Raw genomic sequence first — 16,032 nt, forward strand, 5'->3', positions numbered from 1 at the left:
ATGGAGGTGCGGGGCCTGGGTGGGGCCTTAACGAGGAAATTAATGGGCGGTCTGGGGCGGGGAGTGAGCAGTGTGGTGAGCGGGATGGAGAGGATGGACGACCATCAGTTGTTTCGGCGGTAGAACGCCCAGGTGGGCGTGGGGCGTGGAAGGCGTGTCTAGTCGGTACAAATGAGAGGGCGCGGGTACCACTCATCGCACCTGCTGACCGCGCGGGAGGAACGGATCAGCCTCCCGCCGCGGAGCCGGAGGCGCCTGGTCACTTGTCCCTCGCGCGTCGCCGTCCGCGCAGCCCTCGGTGGGGTCGAAGAAGGCCGCGGGCGTTGCGGTTCCGGTTCCGGTTGGAGCTCACCTGCGGCGAGGGCGGGTGGCCATGGCGTACTCCACCGTGCAGAGGGTGGCCCTGGCCTCGGGGCTCGTCCTGGCTGTGTCGCTGCTTCTGCCCAAGGCCTTTTTGTCCCGCGGAAAGCGGCAGGAGCCACCGCCGGCTCCCGAAGGTAAGCGGTGCTCCAGGGAGGGCGGCTCCGGGAATCTCCGTCCCCGCTAGAGAAAGCGGACCCAGCGGCGTGTGGGAGGTGCCAAGCCCCTGGGTTCTTTTGACACCAGCGGGCAGCTGCCCGAGCGGGTCCCTCCTGACCTTCCACCGCAGGCAGGACCAGGAGCGCACGCAGACAAGCCTGGGCACACTCCCCGATTGCTGGCAGCCCCTTCCCCTCGCTGGCCTAACGCAACTAGTCACCGTCTGCTCAGGTGTTCTGAGTCAGGAGGGCTCTCTCTTGGCTTCCCCTCTTCAGGGCTTCCGTATGCTTTCTGTCGTGCATTTGAATGAAATAGTTGGAATTGGTACTGTTAACCTTAATTCGTTGTGTACTTTCAGTTTGGTGTTGGGTGCTCACTGCTTCAGGCTCTTTTTGTGCCTTTGTAAATATAACTTGAAGATTTTAATAATACGAATTTCAATTGTTGAGATGAACAAAGCTCTGCGTTCCCCTTACCTGAACAAGTATTTGTTAATCTTTTGCTATTGGCATGATGTATGTGGTGGTTAAAAATCCACCCTTTGATTTGCATTCTGGGGTTTTATGGGTGAGTGTAACACGGCAGGGATGCCAAGGCTGGGAGAAGGATCTAGAACAGTTCTTTGTAGGTCATGAAGTTGCCGTAACTTGCGTCATGGTTTTACAGTCTCCACACTTCCACTAATATTCAACCTGTTGATTGTTGGACAGCTCCTTTTGAACTGAAACTCATTTCCCTCTAAGTTGTGCACACTGGCTGTAACTCCACCCTCTTGTACCTCACAGATTATAAATACTACAAATGCAAAGCACCAAGCTCTAGGGATGGAGAGCAGATCGAACCCAGAATTGTTTATAGAGTTTGCTTGATAATCTTTGTTTGTAAAACTATCTACCTGGGAGAGGCTTCTTTAAAAAAAAAAAAAATGGTTTTTTTTTTCTTTCTTTCTGTTTTATTACAAAACCCCAAAGGTTTTACTCACTTTGTCTAATGATATTGTCTGCATTGAAGAAGAGTAAATTTGCAATGACCCTAAGCAGTAAAGATTTGTCTAGAATAGTCTCTTATCACAGTGAATTTTCGTTATGCTGAATTATCTTGAATAAGTTCTATTCATTGTGAGTGGGAGACACTCTTCTGAATGTTGTATAGAGAGGCGATTAGACATGGCTTTTTCTCTTAAGAACGCAGGTGGTAATAATCAATGTTCTCATCTTAGAATCTTTGCACTTTCTGTTCTCTTCATTCCTGAAGTGTTCTTTCCTCAGCTTCCTTCTCATTGCTCAAGTTTCAGCTCAAATGTGATCTCCTCAGAGAGGTTTTCCCTGATGACTCTAGCTAAAATAACTCTTTACTCCCATCATTCCCTTTTCCATCATGTTTTATTTTCTCTGTTGAAGGCATTACTATATGATATGACATTTTATTATTTACTCTTTTTTTTTTGTCTCCACCTTCTAGAATGTAAGCTCCTGAGGGCAAGCACTTTGTCTTGTTTACTGTTATTTCTTCAGCAGTTGGCATATAATGGACAGTCAATAAATACTTTTAAATGAATAAGATTATGAGATACTAATATTGTGAGTTCTCATTTGCATTAATTACCAAAGTAGTATAATCTAGGCAGAAACCTACCTTGAATGATGTATTCCAGTAACTGAAATTTGCTAACTAAAATCCCTGCCCTGGTACACTGACATTTTAAAAACAGTGAATCCTAACCATTATTGGGTTATATACCCCTCTGAGAATCTGATGAAAGTTATGGATTTTTTTCCCAGGAAAAATGCACATGCTTTTTATACATACATACAGAATTTGAGAATCGACTCAGAGAATCCACAGAACCCAGAAACCCCTGTTTTGAATAAAGAGACAGCCCTGATTATTTGAAAATTCTTAAAATTCGTGCCATTATATCAATAGCTTTCCATTTCTGCCCATTGGCATATATGTGAAACAAGCACAGTCCCTTTTCCACATAACAACTGTTAGGATAGTCTTTTAACAAATATTTATGGTGTACACTTTTACATAGTTTACACACAACGTATAAATACTGTTAATTCCGTGAAAAAATGAGCCAGATCCCTGCCTTGAGGAATCTACAGTTTAGTAGAGGGAAACAGACATTAAATAAGTGCAAAAAAGTGTCAGTTACAGGTACTCAAGTCCTTGCAGGGAAGTGGGGAGATACATGTTAGAATGGTCAGTTTTATTGATGGCTCAAGAAAGGTGTCATGGAGGAGAGCCTTTTTTTTTTTTTTTTTTTTTTTTTGGTAATAGCTTTCTTGAGATATAAATCACATACTATGCAATTCATCCATTTAAAGTGTGTGGTTGAGGGCTTCCCTGGTGGCGCAGTGGTTGAGAATCTGCCTGCTAATGCAGGGGACACGGGTTCGAGCCCTGGTCTGGGAAGATCCCACATGCCACGGAGCAGCTGGGCCCGTGAGCCACAATTGCTGAGCCTGCGCGTCTGGAGCCTGTGCCCCGTGACGGGAGGGGCCGCGATAGAGAAAGGCCCGCGCACCGCGATGAAGAGCGGTCCCCGCACCGCGATGAAGAGTGGCCCCCGCTTGCCGCAACTGGAGAAAGCCCTCGCACGAACCGAAGACCCAACACAGCCAAAAATAATAAATAAATAAATAAAGTGTGTGGTTGAATGGTTTTTAGCATGGTCACAGAGTTGTGCAACCATTAGCACAATCAATTTTTAGAACATTTCATCATTTTCACCCCCCCGAAAACCCATACTATTTAGCCATCACCCTTCAACACCCCGCAACCCCTTCAGCCCTAGGCAACCATTAATCTACTGTCTGTCTTTATAGATTTGTCTCTTATGGGCATTTCATATAAATGGAATCATACAATATGTGATCTTTTGTGACTGGTTTCTTTCACATAGCATGTTTTCAGGGTTCATCCATGTAGCATTTATCTGTACTTTATTACTTTTTATGGCTGAATAATATTCCATTGTGTGGAATATTCCATCCACATTTTATTCATTCATCACTTGAAGGGCATTTTGGGTTTTGATTATTAAGAATAACACTGCTATTAACATCTCTGTACAGATTTTTGTATGGATACATGCTTTGGTTTCTCTTGGGTATATGCATTTGGGAAATGTAAGCATTTCAGTGTGGCTGGAACTAAGAGTGGAATTTCTGGCTCATATGATTACTCTATGAGCAGTTTTGAGGAACTGCTAGATTGTTTTCCAAAGTGGCTGCATCATTTTACATTCCCACCATTAATGTGAGTGTTCCACTTTCTCCATATCCTCACCGACATTTGTTATTGCTTGCCTTTTTGATTATAGCCATCCTAATGGATGTGAAGTGGTATCTTATTGTGATTTTTTTTTTTTTTGTATTTCCATGATCACTAACAACATTGACATCTTTTATAGGCTATTTGTGTATCTTCTTTGGAGAAATGTCTATTCAGACTTTTGCGCATCTTTAAATTGGGTTTCTTATTGTAAGAGTTCTTTATGTATTTTAGGTACAAGTTCGTTATCAGCTATATGATTTGCAAATATTTTCTTCCACTTAGTAAGTTGTCTTCACTTTCTCGATGGTGTCCTTTTAAGAAAAGTTTTAATTTTGATGAAGTCTGACTTATTTATTTTCTTCTCTTCTGCTTTTGGTGTCATATCTAAAAAAATAATTGCCAGATCCAAGGTCATGAAGATTTATGCCCATGTTTTCAAGTTTTATAATATTTACTCTTATATTTAAGTCTTTGATCCATTTTGAGTTAATATTTATATATGGTGTGAGGTAGAAGTCCAACGTCATGTGGATATACATTTATCCCAGCATTATTTTTGAAAACACTATTCTGTTTACATTGAATTGTTTTGACAGCCTTGTTGAAATTCAATTGACTGTGTGAGAGTTTATTTCTGGACTCTCAATTCTGTTCCATTGATATAAATATCAAATATACCCGTCCTTATGCCAGTACCACACTGTCTTGATTACTGTAGCTTTGTAGTTAAGTTTTGAGGTCATGAAGCATTAAGTCTTCCAACTGTGTTCTTTTTTCAAGATTAATTTCTGAGTCCTGTGGCCCAGCATTTCCATACACATTTTAGGATCAGCTTATCAATTTCTGCAGAAGCCAGCTGGGATTTTGATTGTGTGGAATCTGTAGACCAATTTGGAGAGTATTGCCATCTTAACAATATTAAGTCTTTGAATCTATGAACACAGGATTTCTTTTTATTTAGGTCTTTAATTGATTTCAAAGAACTTTGTAGTTTTCAGTATACAAGTCTTATTTTGTTAAGTATATTCCTAAGTATTTTATTCTTTTTGATGTTATTGTAAATTGAATTATTTTATTAATTTTATTTTCAAATTGTTCACTACTATTTTTTAGAAACACAGTTTTTGTGTATTAATATTGTATTCTGCAAACTTACTGAATTGTTTATTAGCTCCAATACATGATCTTGTTCTCTGCAAACAGAGATTGTTTTACTTCTTTCTTTCCAATCTACATGCCTTTTCTTTCTTTCTTTCTTTCTTTTTTTTTTTTTTTTTTTTTTGCCTAACTGCCTGGGCTAGAACCTCTAGTACAATGTTGAATAGAAGTAGTGAAGAGGGAACATCCTTGATTGTTCCTAATCTTAAGAAAGCTTTCATACCATTAAGGGTAATGCTAGCTGTGGATTTTTTTAAAGATGCCCTTTGAGGGAGTTCCCTTCTATTCCTAGTTTGTTGAGTATTTTTATTATGAAGGGGTGTTGAATTTTGTCAAATGCTTTTTCTGTGTCTAGTGAAGCAATCATGGGGTTTTTGTCCTACATTCTATGGATATGATGCATTACATAATTGATTTTGGGGTGTTAAACCAACCTTGCATTCCTTGGCTAAATTGAGGAGATAATTCTAAAGTGTTTTTATTAGCCAGATTAAGAAGAACATTCCACGCAGAGGGAACACAGAGCAAAAACAGCACCCAGAGCCTTGAAATAGCTTTAGAGTTTTAAGAGATGAGACTAGGGGACAAATTGTAAAGATTTTTTTTTTCTGCCATACTTAAGGAGTTTGGATATTATTCTAAAGATAGAGGAGGCCACTGTAAGTTTATGAGTAGAAGAGAAACATACAGTCTGAAAGGACACCCTGGCAACGGTGTAGAGTCTGTATCGTGAGGATTTTTTCAGGGAGAATATTGTTGCAGTAGTCCAGTTGAGACATGAACATCATTAAGCCAGTGTCTTTGGGCTCATCAGTTAGGATTCTCATGATAAGTCACAGGAAATTCAGCTGAACTGTCTTAAGTCAAAAAGCGAATGTATTGACTAGTGCAAATGAAAAGACCCTGTGTTAGAATTGGCCTCCTGTGTGGTTTGATCTAGAGATTCACAGTCTGATTTTCTATGTCCTTTTCACTTCTGGATTCCTTCTCAAGTTGGCTCTGTCTGTTGACTTCTCTCTCAGGGTAGCAACAATAGTTGCAACAGTTTGAGATATCACCTCCTCACACTTAATTATCCAGAGAAAGAATGTTTCTGTTCTTTTGAACTCTTCCTTCACTCCCATCTTACTCTTATCCCCCCCCCACCACCTATTCTTTCCCAGTAGTTCCAGCTAACACATCCTCCCATCTTAATAGCTTGAGTTAAGCTATTTGCAGTGCTGTGGGTAGAAAGAATATGCTGATTGACCACTGTGGAGTTGAGAGTGATTCCCAAAGGGAAATAGGGGTACAGGAAGAAGAAGGAGTAAATGGAACAGGGGAGGCATCAACGTTGGATAGGAGGGGAGAGAACAATTTTAAGAGACATTTTTAAATAGATGTGGAGCGTGAGAGAGAGGGAGGCATCTTGAATTATTCTCAGTTTATTGGCTTAGGTGAATACATAGATGGTAACACCCTTTATCAAAATAGTAATGAAGCAAAGTAGCTTAAAGGGGAAAGATGATGAGTTCAGGAATTTGCAGACTAGTATCACGTCCCCTTCTTCCATCTTTTTTCCTAAGTTGACATCCCTAGCTGCCTCATCCACTCCTCATATGACATAGTTGCAAGTATCTAAACATAGCCCTCTTAGATGGCAAACAATAGCAAGTGTAAGCCAGTTAGCTCATGGAAGAGCAACCCCCCCACCCCCATTTTTAAAATTCTTTACTTTTATTAATGCATCTTGGGGATTGCTTTAGATTTTTGGCATTTTACTTGCCGACCTTGCTGTATATTTGAATCTTAAACTTTTTTTTTTTTTAAATAGGAGCTACTCATCTAGGTTTTGTCCATTTTGTACACTCACTTGATGTTTTGGAACCAAATATAGCAGTTTCTAGCCTTCCCTGTTGCATTTTATCTATTGGTCCAGAATTCTAGCCTCTTGACATTTTTTCAGAATATTTATTGTTCCATTCAATGTATTTGTTTTACCATCTCTCTCAGCTATATGCCATTCTTGATTTTTAAAAAAACTTTTTTGTTAGACATTTTCAAACATAAGCAGAAGTCGAGAGAGTAGTAAGATGAATCCACATCACCTTGCTTCAACAACCATCATCTTGTATCATGTGTATCCCCACTTACTTTTCCCCCCATACACTCAATTATTTTGAAGCAAATTCCAGACATTGGGTCATTTCATCCGTAAATAATTTTGTATACATCTCTAAAAAATAAGAATTCTTCTTAAAACATAGCCGCAATATCATTATCACACCTAAAAAATCAATAATTCCTTAATGCCATTAAATATCCAGTCGGCATTCAAATGTCTCTGACTGCCTCATAATTTTTTTTCACAATTTCACCCTTGCTTTTGATTAACATGTCTTCTTGATAGATCATTCAAATTATTTTTTAAAATCTATCAGTCATTTGAAACTGCTCTTAGGGTCACCCCAGTCTATTCATTGAAACCTTTTGTGTAGAGTCATTAAACTAGTTGGTCATTTGATTGCTTTACTCCATCTTATTCTGTCTGTTTTAGGCTGTGGTCCACCTTCTTCCTCCCTTCTCCCTTCAGTCTGTTCTCAACATAGCATCCATACTGATCCTTTTAAAGCATAAGTTTCTCCCTCCATAAAACCCTCCAGTGGCTTCCTGACTCACTCAGATGAAGACAAAGTCTGTACATGACCTGCAAGGCCCTACTTAATCCTCATCCCCATTTCCTTCTCCTTTTCCCTCTTTCTCATTTTGCTTTGACCACGCTGGCCTTCTCACTGTTGCTTGAACATGCCAGGTGTGCTCCCACCTCAGGGCCTTTGCGTTTGTTGTTTCCCCTTCCTGAAATGCTCTTCCTTGGATAGCCATGTGCCTTTCCTTTATCTTCTCCTGAGCCTTCTCTGGATACTCCCGCTAAAATCTTTATTTCCCCCCAACACATCCTATCCCCTTTGCCTGCTTCATTTTTTCTCTTTAGTATTTATCATTATTTTGTGTATCATCTCTTTTCCCATTTAGAAAGGAGGTTCCGTGAGGGTAAGGATTTTTGTTTGTTTTGTTCACTGCTATATCTCCAACTTTAGACCAGGCCTGCACATTGTAGAAAATCAATATTCATGAATAAAGGAATTAGTGAATTGAGTGAATTAATGAATGCTGGCTCCCAGGGATCATGGTTTCCTCTATTAGCATTTATAAGCCATTACATTATTATTACTGTTATTTATGGTTACATAAATTATTGTGTATCCATATGATAGACTGTTATGAATCTAGTAAATTATATTCATGAGGAGTTGGAGTTTTTTTTGTTTTTTGTTTGTTTTGGTGGCCAGTTTTCTTTTTCTTTGAAATCAAAGGGGAAAAAATACCAGTTTGTCTGGGATCACTGTGGATTTATAAACAGGGTAGACAGTACAAATACAGAATTAATTATACCTGAACTTGAAATCTGATACTGTATACCATACCTATTTTTTTTGAGGGACTTTCTTTTTTTTAATTGAAGTATAGTTGATTTACAATGCTGTGTTAATTTCTACTGTATAGCAAAGTGATTCAGTTATACATACATATACATTCTTTTTCATATTCTTTTCCATTATGGTATATCACAGGAGATTGAATATAGTTCCCTGTGCTATACAGTAGGACCTTGTTGTTTATCCATCCTATATATACTAGTTTGCATCTGCTAACCCCACACTCCCACTCCATCCCTCCTGCAGCACGCCCCCCCAGCAACCACAAGTCTGTTCTCTATATCTGTGAGTCTATTTCTGTTTTGTAGATAAGTTCATTTGTGTCCTATTTTTTGGATTCCGCATATAAGTGATATCATACGGTATTTGTCTTTCTTTCTGACTTACTTCACTTAGTATGGTAATCTCTAGTTGCATCCATGTTGCTGCATATGGCATTATTTCGTTCTTTTTTTATGGCTGAGTAGTATTCCATTGCTTACATGTAGCACATCTTCTTTATCCATTCATCTGTTGATGGACATTTAGGTTGTTTCCATGTCTTGGCTTTTGTGAATAGTGCTGCTATGAACATAGGGGTGCATGTTTCTTTTTTGGATTGTAGTTTTATCTGGATATGTGCCCAGGAGTGGGATTTCTGGATCATATGGTAATTCTATTTTTAGTTTTCTGAGGAACCTCCATACTGTTTTCCATAGTGGCTACACCAACTTACATTCCCACCAACAGTGTAGGAGGGTTCCCTTTTCTCCACATCCTCTCCAGCATTTGTTATTTGTGTACTTTTTAATGACGGCCATTCTGACCAGTGTGAGGTGGTACCTCATTGTAGTTTTGATTTGCATTTCTCTAATAATTAGCGATGTTAAGCATCTTTTCATATGCCTGTTGGCCATTTGTATGTCTTCTTTGGAGAAATGTCTAGGTGTTTGCCCATTTGTCAGTTGGGTTGTTTGTTTTTTTGTTTAAGTTGTATGAGCTGTTTGTATATTTTGGAAATTAAGACCTTGTCAGTAGCATCATTTGCAAATATTTTCTCCCATTCTGTAGGTTGTCTTTTTGTTTATGGTTTCCTTTGATGTGCAAAAGCTTGTAAATTTGATTAGGTTCCATTTGTTTATTTTTGTTTTTATTTCCATTGGCCTAGGAGACTGACCTAAGAAAACAATGGTACTATTTATGTCAGAGAATGTTTTGCCTGTGATCTCTTTTAGGAGCTTTATGGTGCCATGTCTTATGTTTAAGTCTTTAACCATTTTGAGTTTATTTTTGTGTATGGTGAAAGCTGTCCAACTTTCCCAGCACCACTTGCTGAAGAGACTGTCTTTTCCCCGTTGTATATTCTTGCCTCCTTTATCGAAGATTAATTGACCATAGGTGTGTGGGTTTATTTCTGGGCTCTCTGTTCTGTTCCATTGATCCATATGTCTGTTTTTGTGCCAGTACCCTGCTGTTTTGATTACTTTAGCTTTGTAGTATTGTCTGAAGTCTGGGAGGCTTATGCCTCCTTCTTTGTTCTTTTTCTTTGGGATTACTTTGGCAATTCTGGGTCCTTTATGGACTCAGAATTTAGGATTATTTATAAATAAATAAATTTTAGGATTATTTCTTTGTTCTAGTTCTGTGAAAACTGTCATGAATAACTTGATAGGGATAGCATTAAATCTGTAGATTGCTTTGGGTAGTGTGCTCATTTTAACAATATTAATTCTTCCAATCCAAGAGCATGGAATATCTTTCCATTTCTTTGAGTCTTCTTCAATTTCTTTTATTAAAGTTTTATAATTTTTAGCATATAACTCTCACCTCATTGGTCAAGTTCTTAAGTATTTTATTTTGGGGCATGTGATTTTGAAAGGTATTGTTTTTTTACATTCCCTTTCTGATATTTCATTGTTAGTGTAAAGAAATGAAACCAATTTCTGTATGTTAATCTTGTATCCTGCTACCTTGATGAATTCATTTATCAGTTCTAGTAGTTTTTGTGTGGAGTCCTTAGGGTTTTCTATGTATAGTATCATGTCATTTGCATATAATGGCAATTTTACTTCTTCCCTTCATTTGGATACCTTTTATTTCTTTTTCTTGTCTGATTGCTGTGGATAGAACTTCCAGTATCATGTTGAATAGAAGTGGTAAGAGTGGGCATCCTTGTCTTGTTCCAGAATTTAGTGGGAAGGCTTTCAGCTTTTCACCATTGAGTATTACATTGGCTTTGGGTTTGTCATAAATAGCTTTTATTATGTTGAGATATGTTCTCTCTGTACCCACTTTGGTAAGAGTTTTTATCATGAATGGATGTTAAATTTTGTGAAATGCTTCTTTTGCATCTACTGAGATGACCATGTGGTTTTTGTCTTTTCTTGTTTATGTGGTGTATCACATTGATTGATTTGCGTGTGTTGAACAATCCTTGTGAACTTGGGATGTATCCCACTTGGTCGTGGCATATGATTTTTTTTATGTGTTGTTGAATTTGGTTTGCTAATATTTTGTTGAGAATTTTTGCATCTATATTCATCAAAGATATTGGCCTGTAATTTTCTTTTTTGGTGGTGTCTTTGTCTGGTTTGGGTATCAGGGTGATGGTGGCTTCATAGAATGTCTTCGGGAATATTCCTTCCTCTTCAGTTTTTTGGAAGAGTTTGAGAAGGATCAGTATGAGTTCCTCTTTGCATGTTTGGTAAAATTCGCCTGTGAGGCCATCTGGTCCTATAATTTTGTTTGTAGGGAGTTTTAAGATTACAGATTCTATTTCACTTCTAGTGATTGGTCTGTTCAAATTAGCTATTTCTTCTTGATTCAGTTTTGGTGGGCTATATGTTTCTAGAAACGTGTCTATTTCTTCTAGGTTATCAAATTTGTTGGCATATAATTGTTCATAGTATTCCCTATGGTCTCTTGTATTTCTGCAGGTATCGGTTGTTATGTCTCCTTTTTCAATTCTTATTTTGTTTATTTTGTTCTTGGTGAGCCTGGCCAGGGGTTTGTCAATCTTGTTTACCCTTTCAAAGAACCAGCTCTTGGTTTTACTGATTTTTCTTTCTATTTTCTTTTTTTAATTTATTTTCAGCTGCATTGGGTCTTCATGCTGCACGTGGGCTTTCTCTAGTTGCAGCGAGTGGGGGCTACTCTTTGTTGCAGTGCACGGGCCTCTCATTGTGGTGGCTTCTCCTGTTGTGGATCACAGGCTCTAGGCGCACGGACTTCAGTAGTTGTGGCTTGTGAGCTCAGTAGTTGTGGCTTTGGGCTCTAGAGCGCAGGCTCAGTAGTTGTGGCACACAGGCTTAGTTGTTCTGTGGCATGTGGGATCTTCCCAGACCAGGGCTCGAACCCGTGTCCCCTGCATTGGCAGGCAGATTCTTAACCACCTTGCCACCAGGGAAGCCCTCTATTGTTTTTTAGTCTCTATTTTATTTATTTCTTCTCTGATCTTTATTATTTCCTTCCTTCTGCTGACTCTAGGTTTTTGTTCTTTTTCTAATTCTCTTAAGTGGTAGGTTAGGTTGTTTATTTGAAGTTTTTCTTTCTTTTCGAGGAAGGCCTGTATCACTGTGAACTTCCCTCTAAGGATTGCTTTTGCTGCATCGCATAAATTTTGTATGGTTGTGTTTTCCTTGTCACTTGTCTCAAGGTATTTTTTAATTTCCTGTTGGATTTCATCATTGACCCATTGTTTGTTTGGTTGGGTTTTTTTTTTAGTAGCATGTTGTTTAATCTCTATGTAATTGCTTTTTTCTCATTTCTTTTTTCTATGGTTGATTTCTAGTTTTATGCCATTGTGGTCAGAAAAGATGCTTGTGATAATTTCTATACTCTTAAATTTGTTGAGGCTTGTTTTGTGTCCTAGTATGTGGTCAGTCCTAAAGAATGTTCCATGTGCACTTGAAAAGAATGTGTATTCTGGTTTTTTGGATGTAATTTCCTGAAAATGTCAACTGTTCTATTGTATCATCTAGGATCTCTGTTGCCTTATTCATTTTCTGTCTAGAAGATCTGTCCAGAGAAGATCTGTCCATTGATGTGGGTGGGGTGTTAAAGTCTCCTACTATTATTGTATTCTTGTCATTTTCTTTCTTTATGTCTGTTAGTATTTTATGTATTTGGATGGTCCTATATTAGGTGCAAGTATGTTGATGAGCATAAAATCCTCTTCTTGTATTGATCCTTTTATCATTATATAGTGTCCTTTATCTTTCTTTATGGCCTTTGTTTTAAGTCTGTTTTGTCTGATATGAGTATTGTGACCCCCGCTTTCTTGTCATTTCCATTTGCGTGAAATATCTTTTTCCGTCCCCTCACTTTCAGTCTATGTGTGTCCTTTGCCCTCAAGTGGGTCTCTTGTAGGCAGCATCTTGTAAGCTTTTGTTTCTTAATCTAATCTGCCACTCTGTGTCTTTTTATTGGAGCATTTAGTCCATTGACATTTAAGGTAATTATTGATAGATATGTATTTATTGCTATTTTAAACATTGTTTTCCTGTTGATTTTATATTTCTTCTTTGTCCCTTTCTTTTTCTTGTTGTTTTTCCTCTTGTGGTTTGATAATTTTCTTTTGTATTATACTTATGTTCTCTTCTTTTTGGTTTTTGTGAATCTGTTTTGTGTTTTTGATTTGTGGTAACCCTGTTTTTCAAGTATGTTAACCCCATTGTATATCTACTTGCCTTAGACCGGTAGTCATATAGGCTCAAACACATTCAAGGAAATTTTTTAAAATCTACATTTTTTTACTCTCCTCCATCACATTTTATGATTTTGTCCTCTTTTACATCTTCATGTTCATCGTTTTGCTGTTCATTGTGGTTATCATTACTTTCACAGAAATTTTTTGATTTTTTTTTAATCTGTGTACTGGCTTATTTAGGTGATTTGCTTTCCAATTGTGATTTTCTCTTTTCTATATATTCTTCTATTTAGAGATCTTTCAATATTTCCTTTTAGGGGATAGTTTTAGTATTGCTGTATTCTTTTAGTTTTTGCTTGTCTGAAAAATTCTTTGTCTCTCCTTCTATTCTAAATGATAATCCTGCTTGGTAGAGTACCTTAGGTTGCAGATTTTTCCCTTTCAGGACTTTGACTATATCTTGCCACTCCCTTCTGGCCTGCAATGTTTCTGTAGAGAAATCAGCTGATAGCCTTATGGGGGAACCTATGTAATTAACTCTTTGTTTTTCTCTTGCTGCCTTTAGAATCCTCTCTTTAACTTTTGCCATTTTTATTATAATATGTCTTGGTGTAGGTCTGTTTGGGTTTACCTGTTTGGGACCCTCTGTGCTTTCTGTATCTGGATATCTGTTTCCTTCTTTAGGTTTGGGAATTTTTCAGCCATAATCTCTTTTAATACGTGTGGATCTCCTTTTCTGTTTCTTTTCTTCATGAAGAGTTCTAAATAATATGGGAAAATTGTATACTATAAATGAAAAATAAAGATATATTCAATGTATGTATTCACTAGGAAGAAGTAGGTCAACATCTTAACAGTGGTTATTTCTGGGTCATGGAAACATGGGTGGTTATTATTTATACTTTTCTCTACTTTCTCAATTTTCTATAGGTATGCGTTTTTTTTTCTTTTATAACCAGAAAAAAAGTTTCTTCCCTTCCATGTCCACTCCATCAAAAAAAAAAAAAAAAAAAGGAAGAATCCTTTTTAGAATTGAGCCCAAGAAGTGTTCACTTCTCTATAGTTGAAAAGTCCACTATCCACCTTCTGCTTTTTGCAAACTGGAACAATAGTTATCTATCTCCATTCGTTCAAGATTTCTCTTTTTATCAATATAATTTCTTAAAATTTTCTTTAGTTCAGTGACGTTATGTGCAAGTTTTACCAGTCTTCCTGGTAGAAATTATTTAGTGAACAGACTTGATCTTATCCTCCTCACCCATCTGGGACTTTTTTTCCCTCTAGGATTGTTAATTCTCTCCCATTTAACCCCAAATTCATACCCTTTGATAGAGAATATGGAAGCAAAATAGAGGTTGAGAAATTCTGCTTTCTCAGCATTACATTTTATCATCAAGCAAATTGCCTTTTCACTCTAAAAACACCCTTTTTGCTTTTGCTAGCCTTTTTGTAAACCTTAATTTGTTTTGGACCTTGGCCTCCTCATGTGGTTCTTCCAAGTCTTGCTACTCTTTCATGCTGATTGCTGATGTGTTCTTCTGTTCATTTTTTGTCTGTTCTTTTAGAATAGCTACCAGTACATCTACTGTCTTCCTCTGCCTTCCCCACCTGCTTAAGAATTTTTTAAATGCCCAAGCAAAAATGCATTTTAAGAGCTTTCTTCTTAGAGTCTCATGCAATGGAACCACGTGTCTCTGTTCTCAGGACTTCTTAATTCTGCCTTCCTAGAGCCTGTGCCACACAACCCCTACCTTTTTGCCACAGATTCTAAGATGGCATGATCTCTTTCTCCTATGGTTCTCCTTTCATTTCACCAACAGGTTTCTTCTTTAGCCAGAGTAACCATTCCCTGACTCATTTTATGTACCTTTGAAACATGAAGATGTCGGCATACTAGGTCAGGAACTTGTCAGTTGTTCCTGGTTAGCTGACTGGGACTTTAAACAGATTCCAGAGTAGTTGAAGCCCTCCAAGGTGACAGTGTGCTGCTTCTATGCTAGAATTGGCTTCAAGAGAGTCCTACCTTCCACCTCCATTGGCTGGGGCCTGGGGGCTCCTACAGTAATGTTACGTTTGGCATCTCTCCTGCTGACCCTGCCCACCTGTGTTTTCCATTGAGTGTCTCACTTTGAATGCCTGTAAACACGGTTCCTTACCAGCCCCTCCCCAGTAACCCTGTTCCTCTGGAATAGTTCAGACTCTTTTTGTCACCATGTTCTCCTCAAGTGAGTCCTGCTCACTGAGTCTGAAGCTCTCCAAGATGTGAAAATACATACACACACATATGTATATGTGTGTATACATATTTATACATACATATGTAACACATACATATATATGTAATTCTTTGTTATCTTAAATTAGCTCTTTATGTGTTGGTATGTAGGTGTCTGAGACAAATGGATTATTTTGGTCCTTTACCTTTTCTCTTAATGAAACATCAGACATCTCTGAAAGTGTGCAAAGAGGAGCAGAGACAGTTTGAGAGTCTGTGAATGCATGTAAATTAGACACTTTTTCAATTTCAGAAACTCAGAGGTGGTTGAGTGTGGGGCACCTCGATCAGTCTGACTGCCATTTTCTATTCTCAAAACTGTGAAATTGAAAACACTCAGGATAATGAAGTAAAAAACTATTTTTAGCTCTGAGAGTGACTGGGCTGGGTCTTGAGATTACAGCAAGGCCAGCAGGCCTAGTGTAAGTCATTCAGATCAGTTCAACAAAGTGTATAGCATGCAAGACCCAGAGCATGCTCTGTAAGCATAAAGAAAATACTAGACTTCTATTAAAGAAGTTCATAGTTTGTCCTTCGGCCACAGAGCAGCAGGAATGCACCTGCGGTTGAAGAAATTGGGTTTATTGCTTGTTGCAGCAAAGGAGGATGCACACCGTGAGGAAGCACGCAGCATCTCAGTAAGAGTGTTAGAAAAGTCTTACTGTAGGATTTAGGCATGTGTTAGGTGACTG

General features: G+C 38.3%; 1 protein-coding gene across 4 annotated transcripts in view; it reads left to right on the forward strand.

Annotated features, from left to right (window-relative positions):
• The first annotated feature begins 346 nt into the window (after positions 1-346).
• Positions 347-16,032, forward strand: part of RIC3 (RIC3 acetylcholine receptor chaperone) — a 47,088-nt gene continuing 31,402 nt past the window's right edge. For all 4 annotated transcript variants that reach the window (XM_007172814.2, XM_007172815.2, XM_028164146.2 and 1 more), the window contains exon 1: positions 347-497. In XM_007172814.2, the coding sequence (XP_007172876.1) occupies positions 374-497 (124 nt within the window). In that variant the 5' untranslated portion in view covers positions 347-373. The remainder of the gene's footprint in view (positions 498-16,032) is intronic.

Source organism: Balaenoptera acutorostrata, chromosome 9 (assembly GCF_949987535.1).
Source record: "Balaenoptera acutorostrata chromosome 9, mBalAcu1.1, whole genome shotgun sequence".
NCBI classification, from domain to species: domain Eukaryota; kingdom Metazoa; phylum Chordata; class Mammalia; order Artiodactyla; family Balaenopteridae; genus Balaenoptera; species Balaenoptera acutorostrata.